The sequence below is a fragment of the Paroedura picta genome, chromosome 1, assembly GCF_049243985.1.
Source record: "Paroedura picta isolate Pp20150507F chromosome 1, Ppicta_v3.0, whole genome shotgun sequence".
NCBI lineage: Eukaryota > Metazoa > Chordata > Lepidosauria > Squamata > Gekkonidae > Paroedura > Paroedura picta.
The window spans coordinates 123,333,227-123,348,290 of record NC_135369.1 but is presented as its reverse complement, the minus strand read 5'-3'; the positions used below and the strand labels follow the sequence as shown (position 1 = coordinate 123,348,290).

The 15,064-nt window shown below is 41.0% G+C and overlaps 1 protein-coding gene across 1 annotated transcript; it reads right to left on the bottom strand.

Annotated features, from left to right (window-relative positions):
* Positions 1 to 58: 58 nt before the first annotated feature.
* Positions 59 to 9,830, bottom strand: CD164 (CD164 molecule). Its single transcript, XM_077302477.1, has 6 exons — positions 9,424 to 9,830; positions 8,183 to 8,263; positions 5,022 to 5,102; positions 4,005 to 4,067; positions 2,972 to 3,043; positions 59 to 2,607 (listed from the first exon to the last, which is right to left on the bottom strand). Exons 1-6 carry the CDS (start codon positions 9,527 to 9,529, stop codon positions 2,468 to 2,470), a joined length of 543 nt encoding a protein of 180 aa, XP_077158592.1. The 5' UTR covers positions 9,530 to 9,830; the 3' UTR covers positions 59 to 2,467.
* Between the last annotated feature and the right edge of the window lie 5,234 nt (positions 9,831 to 15,064).

Sequence of the window (15,064 nt, the reverse complement as noted above, 5' to 3'; positions counted from 1 at the left end):
TAACCTTTTGGCACATTCAGCACATACCCAAGAAAAAAATTATGGACAGATGCACAAAAACACTTTAGCAATCATTTATTATTTTTGGTTTTGTGATTATAAGTTTGCATTTCTTCTACTGAAGACAACACATATGCAATACAGTAATGTCTGAACATTCAATTTCTGATGCAATATACTTGCACACCTGGGGTTTTGACACAATCCAGATAAAGCCTGAAAGTCACAATTTACTGCTTTAGAAAGGTTTAACTGTTCAACATAGACAGGTTTTCAAAATATTCTTTAAAACCATATACTTTAAACAGGAAACAGATGCTGTGAAAGTTTTCCTAGGTATTGGCAAGTTAGCCAGTTTCCAAAACTGCAAACTAAACACGCAACCAAAGATAAATGGTGACCCTTCAGTCTCAGCTTGAATTTTGATAAGCTGCTTATTAAACATGGTCTAGTTAATCAAGTATTTATGCCTCTGCATGAAGAAAGTTATCCTGAATACTACACACACAGCTATATGCTAGCCAAGTAGAAAATGCAAACTTCCTGAATAGGAGGAGTGGCACCTGAATTTCCTAAAGTCCTTGGAAAAGAGCAACTGCTGGCACTGGGACAAGTTTATTGACTAAGATTCCCCTCCTCACATTTCTTCAGACATGAGGCCAATCATTACGCAAATTTAAGGCACTTAAAATAGGAGTCATAATTTTAAGAGCAGGACAGAACAGATGGCTGTTTGTTGTTTTTTGAACAGCAATTATTCCTGGGTCAACTGTTGTGAAGCTCTGTGGCACTGTTTTTGTCTCAAACCCTTCTGCTGTAAGCTTACAAAATAAAGTAAGAGCCAGTAAGGAATCAACATTAATTGCTTTCAGGAATCTACTCCTCTTATGGATATGCTTCTTAAGGGTACACATTCTCCATACCAACAACTGCCACCCTTTTAGAAGTGCATTAGTTTATACTTAGACCTACTATATTTTATCCTATGTGGAGATTCTCAGTTTAAATTTATGAACTGTAAGGGATAGGGAACGAGATTAAGTCACTGTTGTAAGGCCATAAATATCACCTGATTCAAAACATGTGGCTGGTCAATTTACTGTTCCGTACACCTGAGCTGATTGTCTTGTTTTATTGTGAGTACATTTGCCTGAAAGTTTAAGTTACAGTACTATCTGCTATGTATTCTTATAAACAATTTTTATGCAACATTATTGAAGTGAATACTATTTAAACTAGAAGGGCTAGAGACATAATAAATATTCCCCATAATCAGCTATAAACCCAGATATTGCTATTGAGCAAATTCAGCTTCCTATGTAACCTTTAATTTCACAAGGGCTCATCCAGGAGCAGCACTTAACAGTGAACCTGTAAACTGAATTTCTACCATTTTAAATGATGTTCATAAGAACCTGCAAAAAACACAAACACTGATCTCAAGCTAAAGTAGCTCCAAGTGCTATATCTGCTTAACTGTATTGCTTTATGGGGACAGATTACCAAGTGTTTTAGTTACAAATCCATCAAAAATTACAGTAACTTTGAAATAACCACTGTAAGCACTAAGGGTACCAAATGAAAGTAGTACTCTCGACAGAGAGAATGCTAATAGTACCTTCCAAGGCAACTCATTTAAAGGCTATGAAAGCATGGCAACAGAAGTAGCATGTGAACAAAGAAAACAGCTGTCTCTTTCCATATCTGCTTTCTTTAAAATTAAGGATGAGCTTAATTTTCTCAAGTTTGTATCTACTGAAAAAAATATACTGAAAGTCAAAAGACATTCACTGTACTTCAAATAAGATTTCACAAGCATTTTAGTCTGCAGCCTAGTCATTAAGGCACTGGTCTTCCTCCCCTACACACAAACGAAAAAGGCATCCTCTGTTCACCAACTTCTTCCTAGAGCTCCTTTATAGATGCAGTTTTCCTTCAGTTATCATCCAATATAGAAAAATATGGGCTTCCATAAAAAGGGGGAGAAGAGATAATATCTACTACTTGACAAATCTGTCCCAATCTCCCAGCAATACACTATATAAGCCATAGTTTTCACACAAATAGTGTTTTATGCCAAGTCATCAGTAGTTCACATTTTAATAACATTGTAAGGGGATACTAAAACTAAGGCTATTTAATCACTGCAATTATCTACTGAGACACTGCTGCCATTGAACACAAATCTGCATTTGGCCTGTCAGGTAGAGCAAAAAAGTTCCACAGCAGCAGCCACAAAAGTAACTTAACACAGCCAAAAGAGGTTCATGCAGAATATTGTGAGTATTCTTGCAGATTAAGACATAATTCACACAACCTTCTTCCAAGCATATTGCAAAAATATTCTTTTAAGGAAGTCCTCTTGAGATTAAGAATATTTTGAATTGCAGTCTTCTATAAGGAATAAAGATGTTTTGATTCAGCTAACCACAGATGTTGAGCTCTGAGTCCACTAAAAAGCAACATCCTAGAGTGTATGGTAGTTTTGATCTTTGGACTTGCAAAATTTATACAGGAAGAATATTACTGCTTGAAGACCCAATACAAGGACAATCCCACCAATAAAGCTGGAAGCATCAAACGTGGATTTGCGGGATGGTTGCGTGCCTGTCAAATAAAGATTTATTTATTAGAAATCGGTTAAATTATATTGCTTTATAAATCCTGTTTTCACTTTATAAAATCCCAGCCCCATGTTGTAGCAGCCCTTCTACCAATTCAGATCCAGGAACAGCTCTGCTAATGAAAGCACATAGACCTCAGAAAAGAACTGCAGTAACTCCTGGATCTTTCTATCTTGCTATTCCACAGTGCTACAGGTAGAAAAAAAGACTGGAAATGAGCCTAAATAAACAGCAGCGTACGAAACTAAGTCTATAAAAAGTTTGTCTGATAACACAATAAAGTTTTACTTCCATATAATACAGGACAGCTTTGCCTTAATATGATATTGATATAAATAAAAAAGTACCTGGTGTAGTGGTTACTGTAGCATTAGCAGTAGTAGTTGTTACTTTGGGTGAAGAGGTATGTGTTGCATTACCTGTTTTCAAAAGTAACATTAAGTTGAAACATACTAAGAAATCTCTGCATATATTAATGGAATACAAACACAAGTAAATGAGTTACATACTAAGTATCAGTTTTTCTAATAGCAACCCTGATGGTCTCACATATCAGCAGGACTGAGAAAAGGACCAACCCACAGACAAGGCAGGAATTTCTCCATGCTTTGAGGAGACTTCCTGGGTATCTGAAATTTAAAAACTAAGAATATATAGCCCCAAACCACAAAGTTAACATTTCACAACTCCTAGAACCAGAGAGCATTTGATCTACATGGGAGAAAGAGAAAAATTAGTCTGCTCAGCCCTTAATACGGCATCCAGATCTACCTGAACTGAAAATATACCTGAAAAACATCTTATTGGTATTTTCCCAGTATATTTTGGCATCCCAATTGTATCTGGGGGTGATTTCAGAGAACCCAATTTTTTTTTCAGATATATTTGGGAATTACCAGCAAACTTGAACAACATCTGAAGGGCTGCAGCAGATTGTTCCTGTTGCTCAGATAACTGAGGGCTGCCTTCTACAGTCCCTTTAAACAAGGGGGACTTCGAGACTATAGAAGGCAGCCTACAAAACAGTGTGGGGGAGGAGAGTTCTGCTCACAGGAATGGTTGCTTGACAGGATCTGTTGGGCAGTTAATTTTAAAAGGACCGCTCCAAAGAGCTACTTCTCAGCTGTTTTTTTGCAACTTTGCTGATGCTCCCTCCCTCTATTATTTTTCATTTCATGCCTATTGGGCCTGACAAAATCCCTTACGGGTTACCACTTGTACAGCCTATTACTCAAGTGTGTTGCATTCAACATTTCACTGAGAATGGACCACGCAATTCTAGGGCAGAATGACAGCTGGGGAAGGGCTCGTCCAGTGTGCTTAACAGAGGAGTTAATAGCATTGCTTAAAGCTAGGTTATGAAGCAAATAATTTCTTTACCTGGGATAGGAATGGTGGTTATGTTTCCGGGAGGCGCACTAGTTGTGCCATTGATAGGAGTAACTAAAAGTTTTGAAGTATAAGAAAAATACTTTAGAAGAAATTGGAAGACCCATGTTTAATATCAGTAGCCATCCCTGCCCCAGAAATTGTGAAGACATAATGTAAAACAGGTGGCCAGTAGATCACCAAGGACTATCCACTCACTCTCCAAGCAATTAGAAATAGCTCTCTACTTCTTTATCCTTCCTTTCAAAGTTACTACAGCAGCTTCTCTCCTTTTTCTTGTGTAGAGGTACATGTCAACACAAACCTTTATTCTGGATGGGAAAACAATCAACATTCCTTCCTTTCTCATCCCCCCCCTACATCCCTCACTCTGCATTAGAAAGAAACATGGTACTACTCCCCACACCCACATCAAAGCTGCTGACTCTTCTAGGAAAACACAATGATAACTAAATAAAGTTTGAGTCCAAAGGCATGTTTAAGTCCAAATGAAGTTTTATTCACAGTGTAAGCTTTCATGTGCACAGCACATTTCATCAGACAATGAAATGAGACTTATAAGGCCACATGGAGTAGTACAGAGTGGATCATGGTTTAGTACACAGTAAAATGAAGATGTCCACCAAATACAAGGCTCTTAAATAACAAGTGATGCTTATCAGGCCTATCAACACATCTGCAATAGTGACAGAGCAAGGCAACTTCCAGAGAGGTTAAACAGTCAGGATACCCTATCCTTAGTAGTGTGGATAAATCAGTCAAATGGAGCCTTTGAGTATTTGTAAACTGTTCAACCTGTGATTCAATATAAACTTGCTTGAAGGACTGCCTAGAACATGGATAGGGTGCTGCTGAACAGTACTTGGGGCCTTGCTATATGTTCTACTGCCACATTTAGAAGGGAAATATGGTATGAAAAGCAGATGGACTTTGGAAAGTATGATAATTGCTGGTTCATCTATTAGTATTTAAACATGCTACAGCACATATAAGTATTTAAATACTTACCCAAGCACTGCTCTTGACCTTTATAAACTGTACAATTTTCCTGTTCATTTGTTTGATTTTTACATCGGGACTGACTCTCTTCTGCCAAGAATAATATTCAGTTTATAATTTAAATAATGAAAACAAAGCATTTAGAAAGATATGTTGTCTATGGGCAGCTTTGAGGAATATTTCCTACTCCTCTAGAAATATTGCCCCACTTGGGTATTCTATTTTCCCTACACTAGAACAAACCTCTGGTTCAGCCAAAATGCTGTTTTTAAGAACAGATGGCTTAAGGGTAGTTGCTAACCAGAATGCTGTTAGACTAGAGATCAAATCCTTCCATCAACCCTAAGCACCTGCAAAAAAGTTTGTACACAATAGCTAAGATGTAAAGACAAACTGTTCGGGAAGCTCAAAAAAATGCATATGACCCCATGCTAAACAATAGTTACTAGTTTTTAAAAGCTAAGAGCACCACTTTCCTTAGACTTTACAGGGCAGGTAAAGGTTAGCCTGCTACTTTTAACTCTGCTCAACAAGCAGAATTCAAAGTCATTCCCAAGAAAAACAAAAGGCTGCAGCTCAGGTTAATTTAGATCCCATTCTTTTGGTTCACGGCCCTTGCTGTCTCTTCAAAACAGCACTACTAGTTTCTCACAGCAGACACTGCAGCACCAACAACAGCTACAAATCACAAAATTCCCGTGTCATCTTAAAGGAACAGCTCATTTGGTGGGTTTTAATAAAAGGTATTATGTAGATTGTTTTTTGGCTTTGTCTGGATTTTACTTTGAGGCCAATGGAGCTGCTATCAGTTTTTTTCTTTCTTCTAAAATGACCTGGCCTCTAGCCTTCAAAACTTCTTTGCCTGCCTACTTGTTCCTGATGGCTCCTTCGTCTACTTGATTTCACTTCCTTTAACTAGCCTGTTTCTCTACAAGCTGACTTTTGCACAGCATATAGCTTCTTTTTTTGTTGGGGTTTTTATATAAGCTGTAAACTGCTTCAAACCTTCAGGGGGAGGCGGTTATGAAATAATAATAATAATACTTTGAAGTTTCTTCAAAACCTCTTCTTGTCTTAGATCTAAACTTCCTCTACAGACACTTATGCAGCAGTTTCCCTGCACACTGGAGAATCATACCAACTAAGTTAGTGACAGATGTGTCACCATAATTTCAATATAGTGTAGGCTTCATCCTCAGTGAAGCAATAAAAAGTCTAGATTTCATCTTTCCAAGCTGCCAGCATGTAGAGGTGCATGCAGGTAAATGTTCCTACATATAGTATAAATACAGGGTTGGGCGCTTCAGCGTCCAAAGCGGCCACTTGTGGCCAAAGCACCCAGTGCCCTGCTGCAATGAAGGGGAGGCGCGGGCATCAACCAGCACACATGCAAACAGGTGCAGAGCTCAGCGCCTGCGTGTGCATCGATGCCTGCATCTCCCCACCCCCGTGACGCTGGCTGCTTTGGATGCTGAAGCGCCCAAGCCTAGTATAAAACAATTCATCCACATGTATTTATCAAGCTAGAATGCTTCTCCCAGAATGCTCCCTTGAGAATGACTGTGTAGGAGTGGTTCTGGTGGGGAATTATTTAATCATGTAAGCCTACACCTGACGTTATAGAGCATAATATAGTTTATGCCTACTTTCCTCTGATAGTTGTTAAGCCCCACCCAATAGATTCTGAAGCACAGCAGGATTAAGTGCTGGTCAAACTTCCTGTTTTTACTGTCCCACTGCTCAAGGAATTTTTTTTTGGAGGGGGGGGTATTGAAATGAAGGATTTTGTCTTTTTGGACTGTAAAATGCTGTTACGCAAGTTCGTTTCAGAGATTAGCCATGCCGGCATATAGGAGAACAGCCAAATTTGAGTCCTGTAGCACATTAGCAACCAACTAGATTTTTGGAGCGCAAGCTTCTGCAACTCAAAGCTCCCTTTGTCAAGTAAACCTGCTGTTACTCATCTAACAGGCATAATATGTAACAATGAATATTTTTATGTATGATGATTTACAATATTAAATAACTATACATTTCTGTGTATACAGTAGATCAGGCTTTCTCAACCAGGGTTTCATGAAGCCATGGGTTTCTTGATGACCATGGAACAGTTTCCAGAATGGGTGGGAGTTAATTATTTTAAATATATTTTTTACATTTATTAAACATTTTTCTGAAATGACCATATAGTCATTTTACCTCCCTCCCCCAAATACCCAATGATGGGCCTGGAGGGGGTTGACATGTACATAGCTATGCTTTCCAACCATATTCTGTACAACTGTGCCACTTCTGGGGTTTCTCAAAGCCTGAAAAATGTTTCAGGGGATTCTCAACAGTAAAAGTTAAGATGTATATAACTTGTTCTGAAAAATACATTCAATTTAAGTGTGACAAAATTTGTCCTTAATTATTAAAAGGATGTAATATGCATGTCAGTATGCTACTGAAGACCTCTGTATTCTTTATGTTATAAAAGTTTAATCCAATCTGCAAATATGATGCTAATCCTATGTGACTGCATAATTTTACAACAAAGCTGTTACTTTCCTATTTTTCCTACATTTCAGATAGCAAAAACCAAAAACCAAAATTATATGCTAAGGTCACATAGAAGCTTTTTTCAAACATATAATTACCCTCATATTTTTCCCAATGATTGACCCCCCCCCAAAAAAAAGAGGTTGGCTTTGAACAGAAAAAAGATGGTCTGAACAGCCACTGCCTCCAATTTTCACAACTTACTTTCAGTTTTAAAAAGCTGACAAAAAATCTACAAGACTACATACAAGATGCGGTTGAGTTTTAAACAGTAGTCCTGGCCCAGATAAACTAATTCTGAAAGAGCCTGGCCAGAAATTTGCAGTGATAGCATTGTTTTATCAAGTTCAATCAGGTTATCTCAGGTGCCTTAGTTTTACTTGAAAGTTGGATAAAACCAACTTTTTGGATTTTAAGATCTGGTCATCAGTGACCAAGGTTACCAATACACAATAAAGTATCAAAGCCTATCATGCACACTTAAGGAATTAAGGGGAAGCAAATACATATTCTTAGAAATCATAGATTCTGTGCATGTCTGCCTGCCAAGCAGATGCCTAATATGTTAGAGATTTCCGGAAGTAACATTTACAAAAAAAACAGAGTTCAAGGAATCTGAAAAATGTTACCTTTGCACTGAAGCCATATACAGCTAGAGTTTAAGGTACTATTAAGACAGGAATCACAGCTCCTATGGTTTATGCAATCAGCTGAAAAGGAAAAATGGGGGAGGGGACACATACACAAACAAAAAATCAGTAGCTTAAATAGTAGTATTTGAGACTACTGTACCCACTGTTATGTGGAAGCACATTATGTGAACTGAAACGGTTTTTATTTTTTTAACATAAAAAATTGTGTGAACTATAAAATATTACAGTTCCTCCAACAGATGAGGGAAGACAGTCAAGTTGGTGATTAAAGCCTTAAGACTCCATTCAATATAGCTCCCAGTCTGCAAAGAACCAGGCTTTTGAGCAGCAAATCCAAGCACTTTATTCTTTGGATTAATGCAAATCTGGTAAATGGTCTTACATCACCAGAGCAGGAGACACAGCCAGTTTTACTTAAGACGAGGTATGTTTTTCTTTATTAGAATATTCCTGAGCTTTCGAAGTTAATGGCAGCAGGTAGTATGAACACCAACCACCAGAATTCAACTATCAGCCTGGGGCCTCCATTAAAACACATCAGAATGACACAGGTTCTAGCACCATCCTCACTGCTACAGCCCAGGTTTCATTTTTGGAGAACCAAACCCTTTTGGTAACCACAGCAAACAACACAGCATCACTAACCTTGCGTGTCCCGACCCCCCCCCCCATATCTGCCACCTAGCAAGAGGAGGGGCCCTTGCCTCGGCTGCCCCAGTCCCCCTACTTGCCAAGGGCAAAGCCTCTCTTCTAATCTTTCTAAAAGGCCAGTTGGGCTGGCTCACACGATTTTCTAAAGTTGTAATTGCGGCTAACACGGCTAAGCTGCCGAACCGCAGCACGGGGGGGAAAGGCGTGTTTTGCTTTTCCGCGCGCCGCCGAACCCCCCCCCCCATTTCGCCCACCCCCGCGAATAGCGCGACTGTGACCCGCCCCGGGCCGGAACTGGAGGAGAGAAGCGCCGCATGAGGCCAGGGACGGTGGCCCCGTCAGTGCCGGTGAGCCCCCCTCTTCCGCCCCCCATCCCCCGGGGCCGCTTCCTCGGGAGCGATCCAGGCCCGTCAGGGTAGCACCTGAAGCGCAGCGCCCCGACCCCCGTGCAGCCGCCTTGCCGTTTCCCGGGAGCCTCGGCGGAGCACGCCGGCCCAGCCCCTTCCCCTCCCCCTCCTTCCCTCCCGGGCGACCTCCCCCTCCCCCTAGCCCAGCCCAGCCCTCACCTTCGTCCCCCGGCGCAGCGCCTCCGTCCAGGAGGGCGAGGCAGGAGGCGGCGGCAACGAGCAGCACGGCGAGGCCCAGGGGAGCGGGGGGTCGGCAGGAGCGCATGGCGGCCAAGGGGCACGAGACGTCCGCGGCGGCACGAGGCGGAGAGGAAACCGTTGGCGTTGCCGCTCAGCGCCTTAAACGCCTTCCTCCCGCGCCGCTCGTGCGTCACACCGCTCCCTCCCTCCGAACGCGGGAACCGAGTGACGTGGTCGTTGCGAAGGGCCGCGCGAGAAGCCCACGAGCCTTCGGACCGACGAAGGAAGAGAGCGACCGGGTTACCCTCGCCCTTCCAGCCACGCCCCTTCCCCGAGGAGGCGGGGCTTCCCATGGGGCGGGCGAAGAGGTGGGCGTGGTTGCGCCGGGGTCCGCGTGCCATCCGCTGGCCAGAGAGGTGTCAGTCTGACCCCGCCACGAAGGGGGCCACCTCCTGCTGGCCTGGTTTGTAGCCGCCACGCTGGCCTCTGAGGCTCGATTCGCACAGTGGCTTTCCTCCTACTGCTGCTACTGCTGGGTAACCAATCCCGCGTGGAGAAATTCCTGGAAATTTGTTGAATTGCAGTCATCTGGAGCAACGTTACCAGAGAGCCTGAGGCAGCTTCCACATGTTTAATCATTCTCTAGTTCTCTTGCTCAGGCTGGGAAATCAGGCATTGTTGGGGATCAATGTCGCATCTCCATGGAAGTTTTCTTCTCCTCCCTGGTGTTGCTTCAGGGTTTTTTCTTTTAATCGGCAGTTGCTAATCCTATTTGCTCACGCATAGATGCGATGCAGTCTCAAACTGATGAAGAGCAAACCAAAACATTTCTGGATGAAAAGCATCAGACTTCCCTCTGGAAGGTGAAATTCTGTGCCTTTGTGATTCAAAGTAGCCGGAAGAAGAGCTGATATATTAAGTCTTAGAATCTGATTTTTCAACCTTTTAAATTCTTAATTTTCCTGTTAAAATATTTTAGTTTAATTTTAATATACCTATTAATTGATTCTAATGCTTTTCTTAAAGTATTAAAAGTTCTTTTTTATCTCTTTTGTACTTGTACTTTTGTCTATGACCACATAAATAAAATTGATTGCTAGCTCCCTATAGTACCATACTGATCTATTTGGGGAGGGAACACAGCTCAGAGGTAGAACATCTGCTTTAGGTGCAGAATGTGACAGGTTCAGTCCCTGTCATCTCCAGTTTAAAATGTGAAAGACCTCTGCCTGAGACTCTGGAAAGCCATTGCCAGTAGGATTTGATGTAAGGCAGCTTCATGTATTGCTATGATCTACTAGTTCCTCTGGATTCCTAGCTTTGATTTATTTTAAGTAAAAGTCACCATTTTCATTGTGGAGATATAAAGGGTGGAGCAGCAGTATGTCTTTGGTAATTTCTGCATGATAGAGCTGAGATCCATGTCTCTTGGGTTCCAGCCCAGAAAGTTGTGGTTGCTAGTGCTTCTACAGAATACTCAAGGTCCTCTGTGAGTCTTCTTCCACCTTAAAGATCTTTAACAAGCCCAATTAGCTTTAAAAGCCCGGTTCAGAGAAGCCATCTGCACCTGACTCTGATTTACACGCAGATCCTGGTGAATTTTTCCTCACTTCTGCATAGCTGTAGTCACACTACTTATTCGCTGAATATCTAAGGATTTGCTCTCCTTCAGGGGCCTTTTCTGTATTCACATTTCACCCTCGTTCTCAATCCTGCCAAATTCTAATTGATTTGAAGCTGGATCTTCCAACAGACATGCAGCTTTTCTTTTCCCCCCAATCAGAAATAGGTCCCACTAAGTCCGTGCCTTCTGCACTGTATTTTGTCCCAATTGCCAGTCTCCTGTCTCCTTCCTGCTTGATGGGGGGGGGAGTGGTGGTTGTGTGAAGCTGCAGCTGGCATTGCAGGAACACAAGGCTAGAGAGTGCTTTATTTCCTGTCTTTTGTTTCCCAACTCAGCCAGAGCAAGCAAGGGGAGGGGCAAGTGGACACAAAGCTGCTTTTTAAAAAATTTTCTTCCACCTGCACAAGGAGGGTGATGGGGTGTCAGCATCAGGAGAGAACGGGATGGGAGGAGAAGAAACTCCAAAAGGCAAATCTCTATTCACAGAGGAATGAGCTTTTGGAGCACAGTCACTTAAGAATGATCCTAAAAATGAGGGCAAAAATTAAACTTGTGAGGAAATGGCAACCGGGAACCTCAGTGTTCCTGCAGTCTTTGAACTGACACCCGGACCAATCAACAACAAAAAACTACCATGATACGTCAGCACATTGGCTGGTTCTCGGCGGCAGCAGCAGACCCTTTCTAGTGCTGCCTAAAAGGTACAAGTCTGACGAAGAGTGCTTGCACTCGAAAGCTCACGCCTTGAATAAATCTTTGTTGGCCTTAAAGGTGCTACTGGACTCTGAAGTCCTCTTTAAGTAATGCAAGAAGACCTCATACAAGTGAAAGTTAAAGATCAGCCCACACTGCTGGGGGGGAGGGGGGAGAGAAATAGGTACTTGGCAATTTGTTTCTTAAAGTGAAGAGACATTGAGGGGGGGGAGTGAGAGAAAACACCAGTAAAGACTTTTGAAAAGTGTTTCCTTCCCCCTTAACAATAGTTTTAAAGGAAAGTTTTAAGTGTTAAGCAGCCCCTTAACTTTATACAAGCTCTGGAGTGCAAAAGGCAAAACCCAGAATTGAAAGCCCTGCTCCTACCAGAAACCAATCAACACACCAATTAACAGCTCAAACAATGCCTGCTGGAGTTCAAACAACCCCTGCTTTTCATGTAGCCTGTAAAGTCCGCCTCTTTCCTGATCTGGACATCTGGATCCATTTAACAGTGACCTAAAAAACTAGACTACTGTAATGTTTTCTACACAGCATTGCCCTTGAAGTCACCCTGGAAACTCCGGTTGGTACAGAATGCTGCAGCTCAGTTACTAATGAGAGCTTGCCAGAGAGTACATATTACACTCATTCTCCATCACCTATCAGTTACTGAGTTCAATTCAAGGTACTGGTTATCCCATACAAAGCCCTTCATAGCCTTGGATCTGCTTATGTGCAAGACCTGCTCTCCTACAGTGTTCTGCCACAACAGCTCCACTCATCTGAGCAAAGCCTTCTGGAGGTGCCACTCTGCAAATGGATGAGTTAGCAGCCTGCCCTTGTCCATTCTCGGTTGTTGCTCCTACCTTGTAGAATGGCCTGCCTGCAGAGACAAGGAAGGCTCCCACACTAATTGTATAAAACGGCATTGTTCAGGAGGGATTTTTTAAAATAAAGGGAATGTAATACAAGGGGCTGTAATACAATAGAACAATTCAGTAGGGTGCTTTTATAAGGGGAACAGGATTGTTGTCTATTCCATTGTTTATTGTATGTACTATATTACTCTTACTGCATTGTCTTCTACTTTTGTTCCTGCACTGTTTATCATAGAATCATAGAGTGGGATGTAGTCAGCCTAAAGCATTCCTGACAAGTGACTGCTTGAAGACTATATCAGTGAGGGGGAACTTCACCACCTCCATAGGCAGATGATTCTACTGTTGAACTACTCTTATGATATATAATTTCTGGTTCTGTTCTTTTTTTTCTTTTTGCACTGCAGTCTAATTTTTGTCATTCTGGCCCCCTTGTACCATTTATTTATTTATTTTCAGATTAGTATACCGCCGCTCTCAATTTGACTTGCGGCAGTTCACAGTAAAACGATAAAAAACAGTACATTCTCTAAAACCCCCTTAAACATTAAACATCAAAACATTTATTGGATGTTTAATGCTACCTGATTGCTTTGCTTTACATTGTGTCATCCTTCTTTTGGCAAGAAAGGCAGGGCATAAATAAAGTAAATACATATTAAATGCATCTGTATCATTAAAATAATGTCCAGTATTCTCACATTGCAAACATGTTTGTCTCTGATAAATATTTCCCTACTTGTGTTTTTATCAATTGTCGATATAAGGAAAAGTAATATCTGAAGCAGCCCTTAATTCAAATAACTTACCTTCTATTGTGTAAGAAATGGAAATAGTGTTGCCTCATGGAACTAAAGTCCAGATCATGTGCTTGGATATAATGTTCATTGTTTCGATTCCTCACTCACTTTCAGGTGTTTATGCACTGCTTTGTCAATTCTTTCAGATCTGTCGGTTCTCCTCTGATACAGGAAGTAAACAGCATTTATGCTCTCAGCTGAGCTTTGGTTTCAGATGATTACTTTGGTGAGATTTTTCCCAGTGTTGCCTTGTTACCAAATATAATGCCCATAATTCTATTTGGGAATTGAAGTCAGTGGGTCTAGAAGGGTGTAACTCTGCTTAGGACTTCACTGTAAGGTTCTTTTTCCCGGATAGTTATAGCCAAGTTAAACTCCACAAGTATAAATGGAATCTTCACTGTCTCTGTATTCACCACTCTGTATTCTTTTAGATTGATTTCTTCTGTCATTTTCCTGCCCAGATGAGGGGAAATAAATTTGAAACTCTCCAAAGTAGGGCTGTGATTGTCACTTCCTGAATAATTTGTTGCCAACACCAGTCTTGGCAATATCACCATACACTCATAATCTTCCATAACCTGAAATGTTTTGGGAATCCTAAATAATCCTGACATTTGCTGTTTACATTCTGAAAACTAGCAAATTCCATGGTGGTGAGTCCTCTGCATTTGCTTACTGTCAGTACAACTGTAATGGGAGTAAGCCTCACTGAATAGATCTGAGTTGGCCTGCTTAATATTGAACCGTGTTGCAGGAGGTAGAACTGATGCTAATTGCTAAGTGGGGAGTGATAAGATAAAGAGAGTATATAGTGGAGATAGACATATTTAAATGACCTTTATTTTCAGTGAGCAAAATGCATAAGACATTGGTAACACTTTAAAAATTTTCCTCACTCTGGGGCATCTATGGAATTCGAGAATATGGCTTTTGGACTTAAAATGAGACAATTCATTACTCAATTAGTATTTCTTAAGGCACTGTCTACAAACCAATTTATAACAATAATAATCTTTATTCTTATATCCGCTAGATCAGGGCAGGTGACAAACATTTCCTTATAATAGGCTTTGAAGGCCTATATTCCAGACTTTGCAATTGCAGACTGTAGCCACATTACACATAGTGGTGTATTTATACAGCTAACCAACATCCGTTTCTGTTAAGTGGCACAGTAGGTACTGTAAAGACATCAGAACAGTACCTTACTGGAACGACATGTCGAATGTCTCTGAGCAGTTGTTGAGACCACACCCATTCCTGAAGAGCTTGTTTGCTGTTGAACTTTCTTTTGCACTAATGACACTATTTTGATTTGATGTCATACTAACAGGAATAATCATTTAAACTAGGTCTGAAGTAGGATATTCATTTAGTGATCCACAAGCTACAGGTCATGACATAAAATATGGAAATGTTAAGAGGAAGTGCTATGATCAAGAGGGACTGGGAATAGTTACTTCAGGAGTTTTTTATTAAACAATATCAGTGAAGGCTTTTTCATTAAAAAAAAAAGAAATTGGGGAAATCAAATTAGTTGCTTAGTAAAATGTTGTTTTTCCAACTGTGTTGATAATTAAGGCACGGCATCACTCTATAGGTTTTGATATGATTAGTAC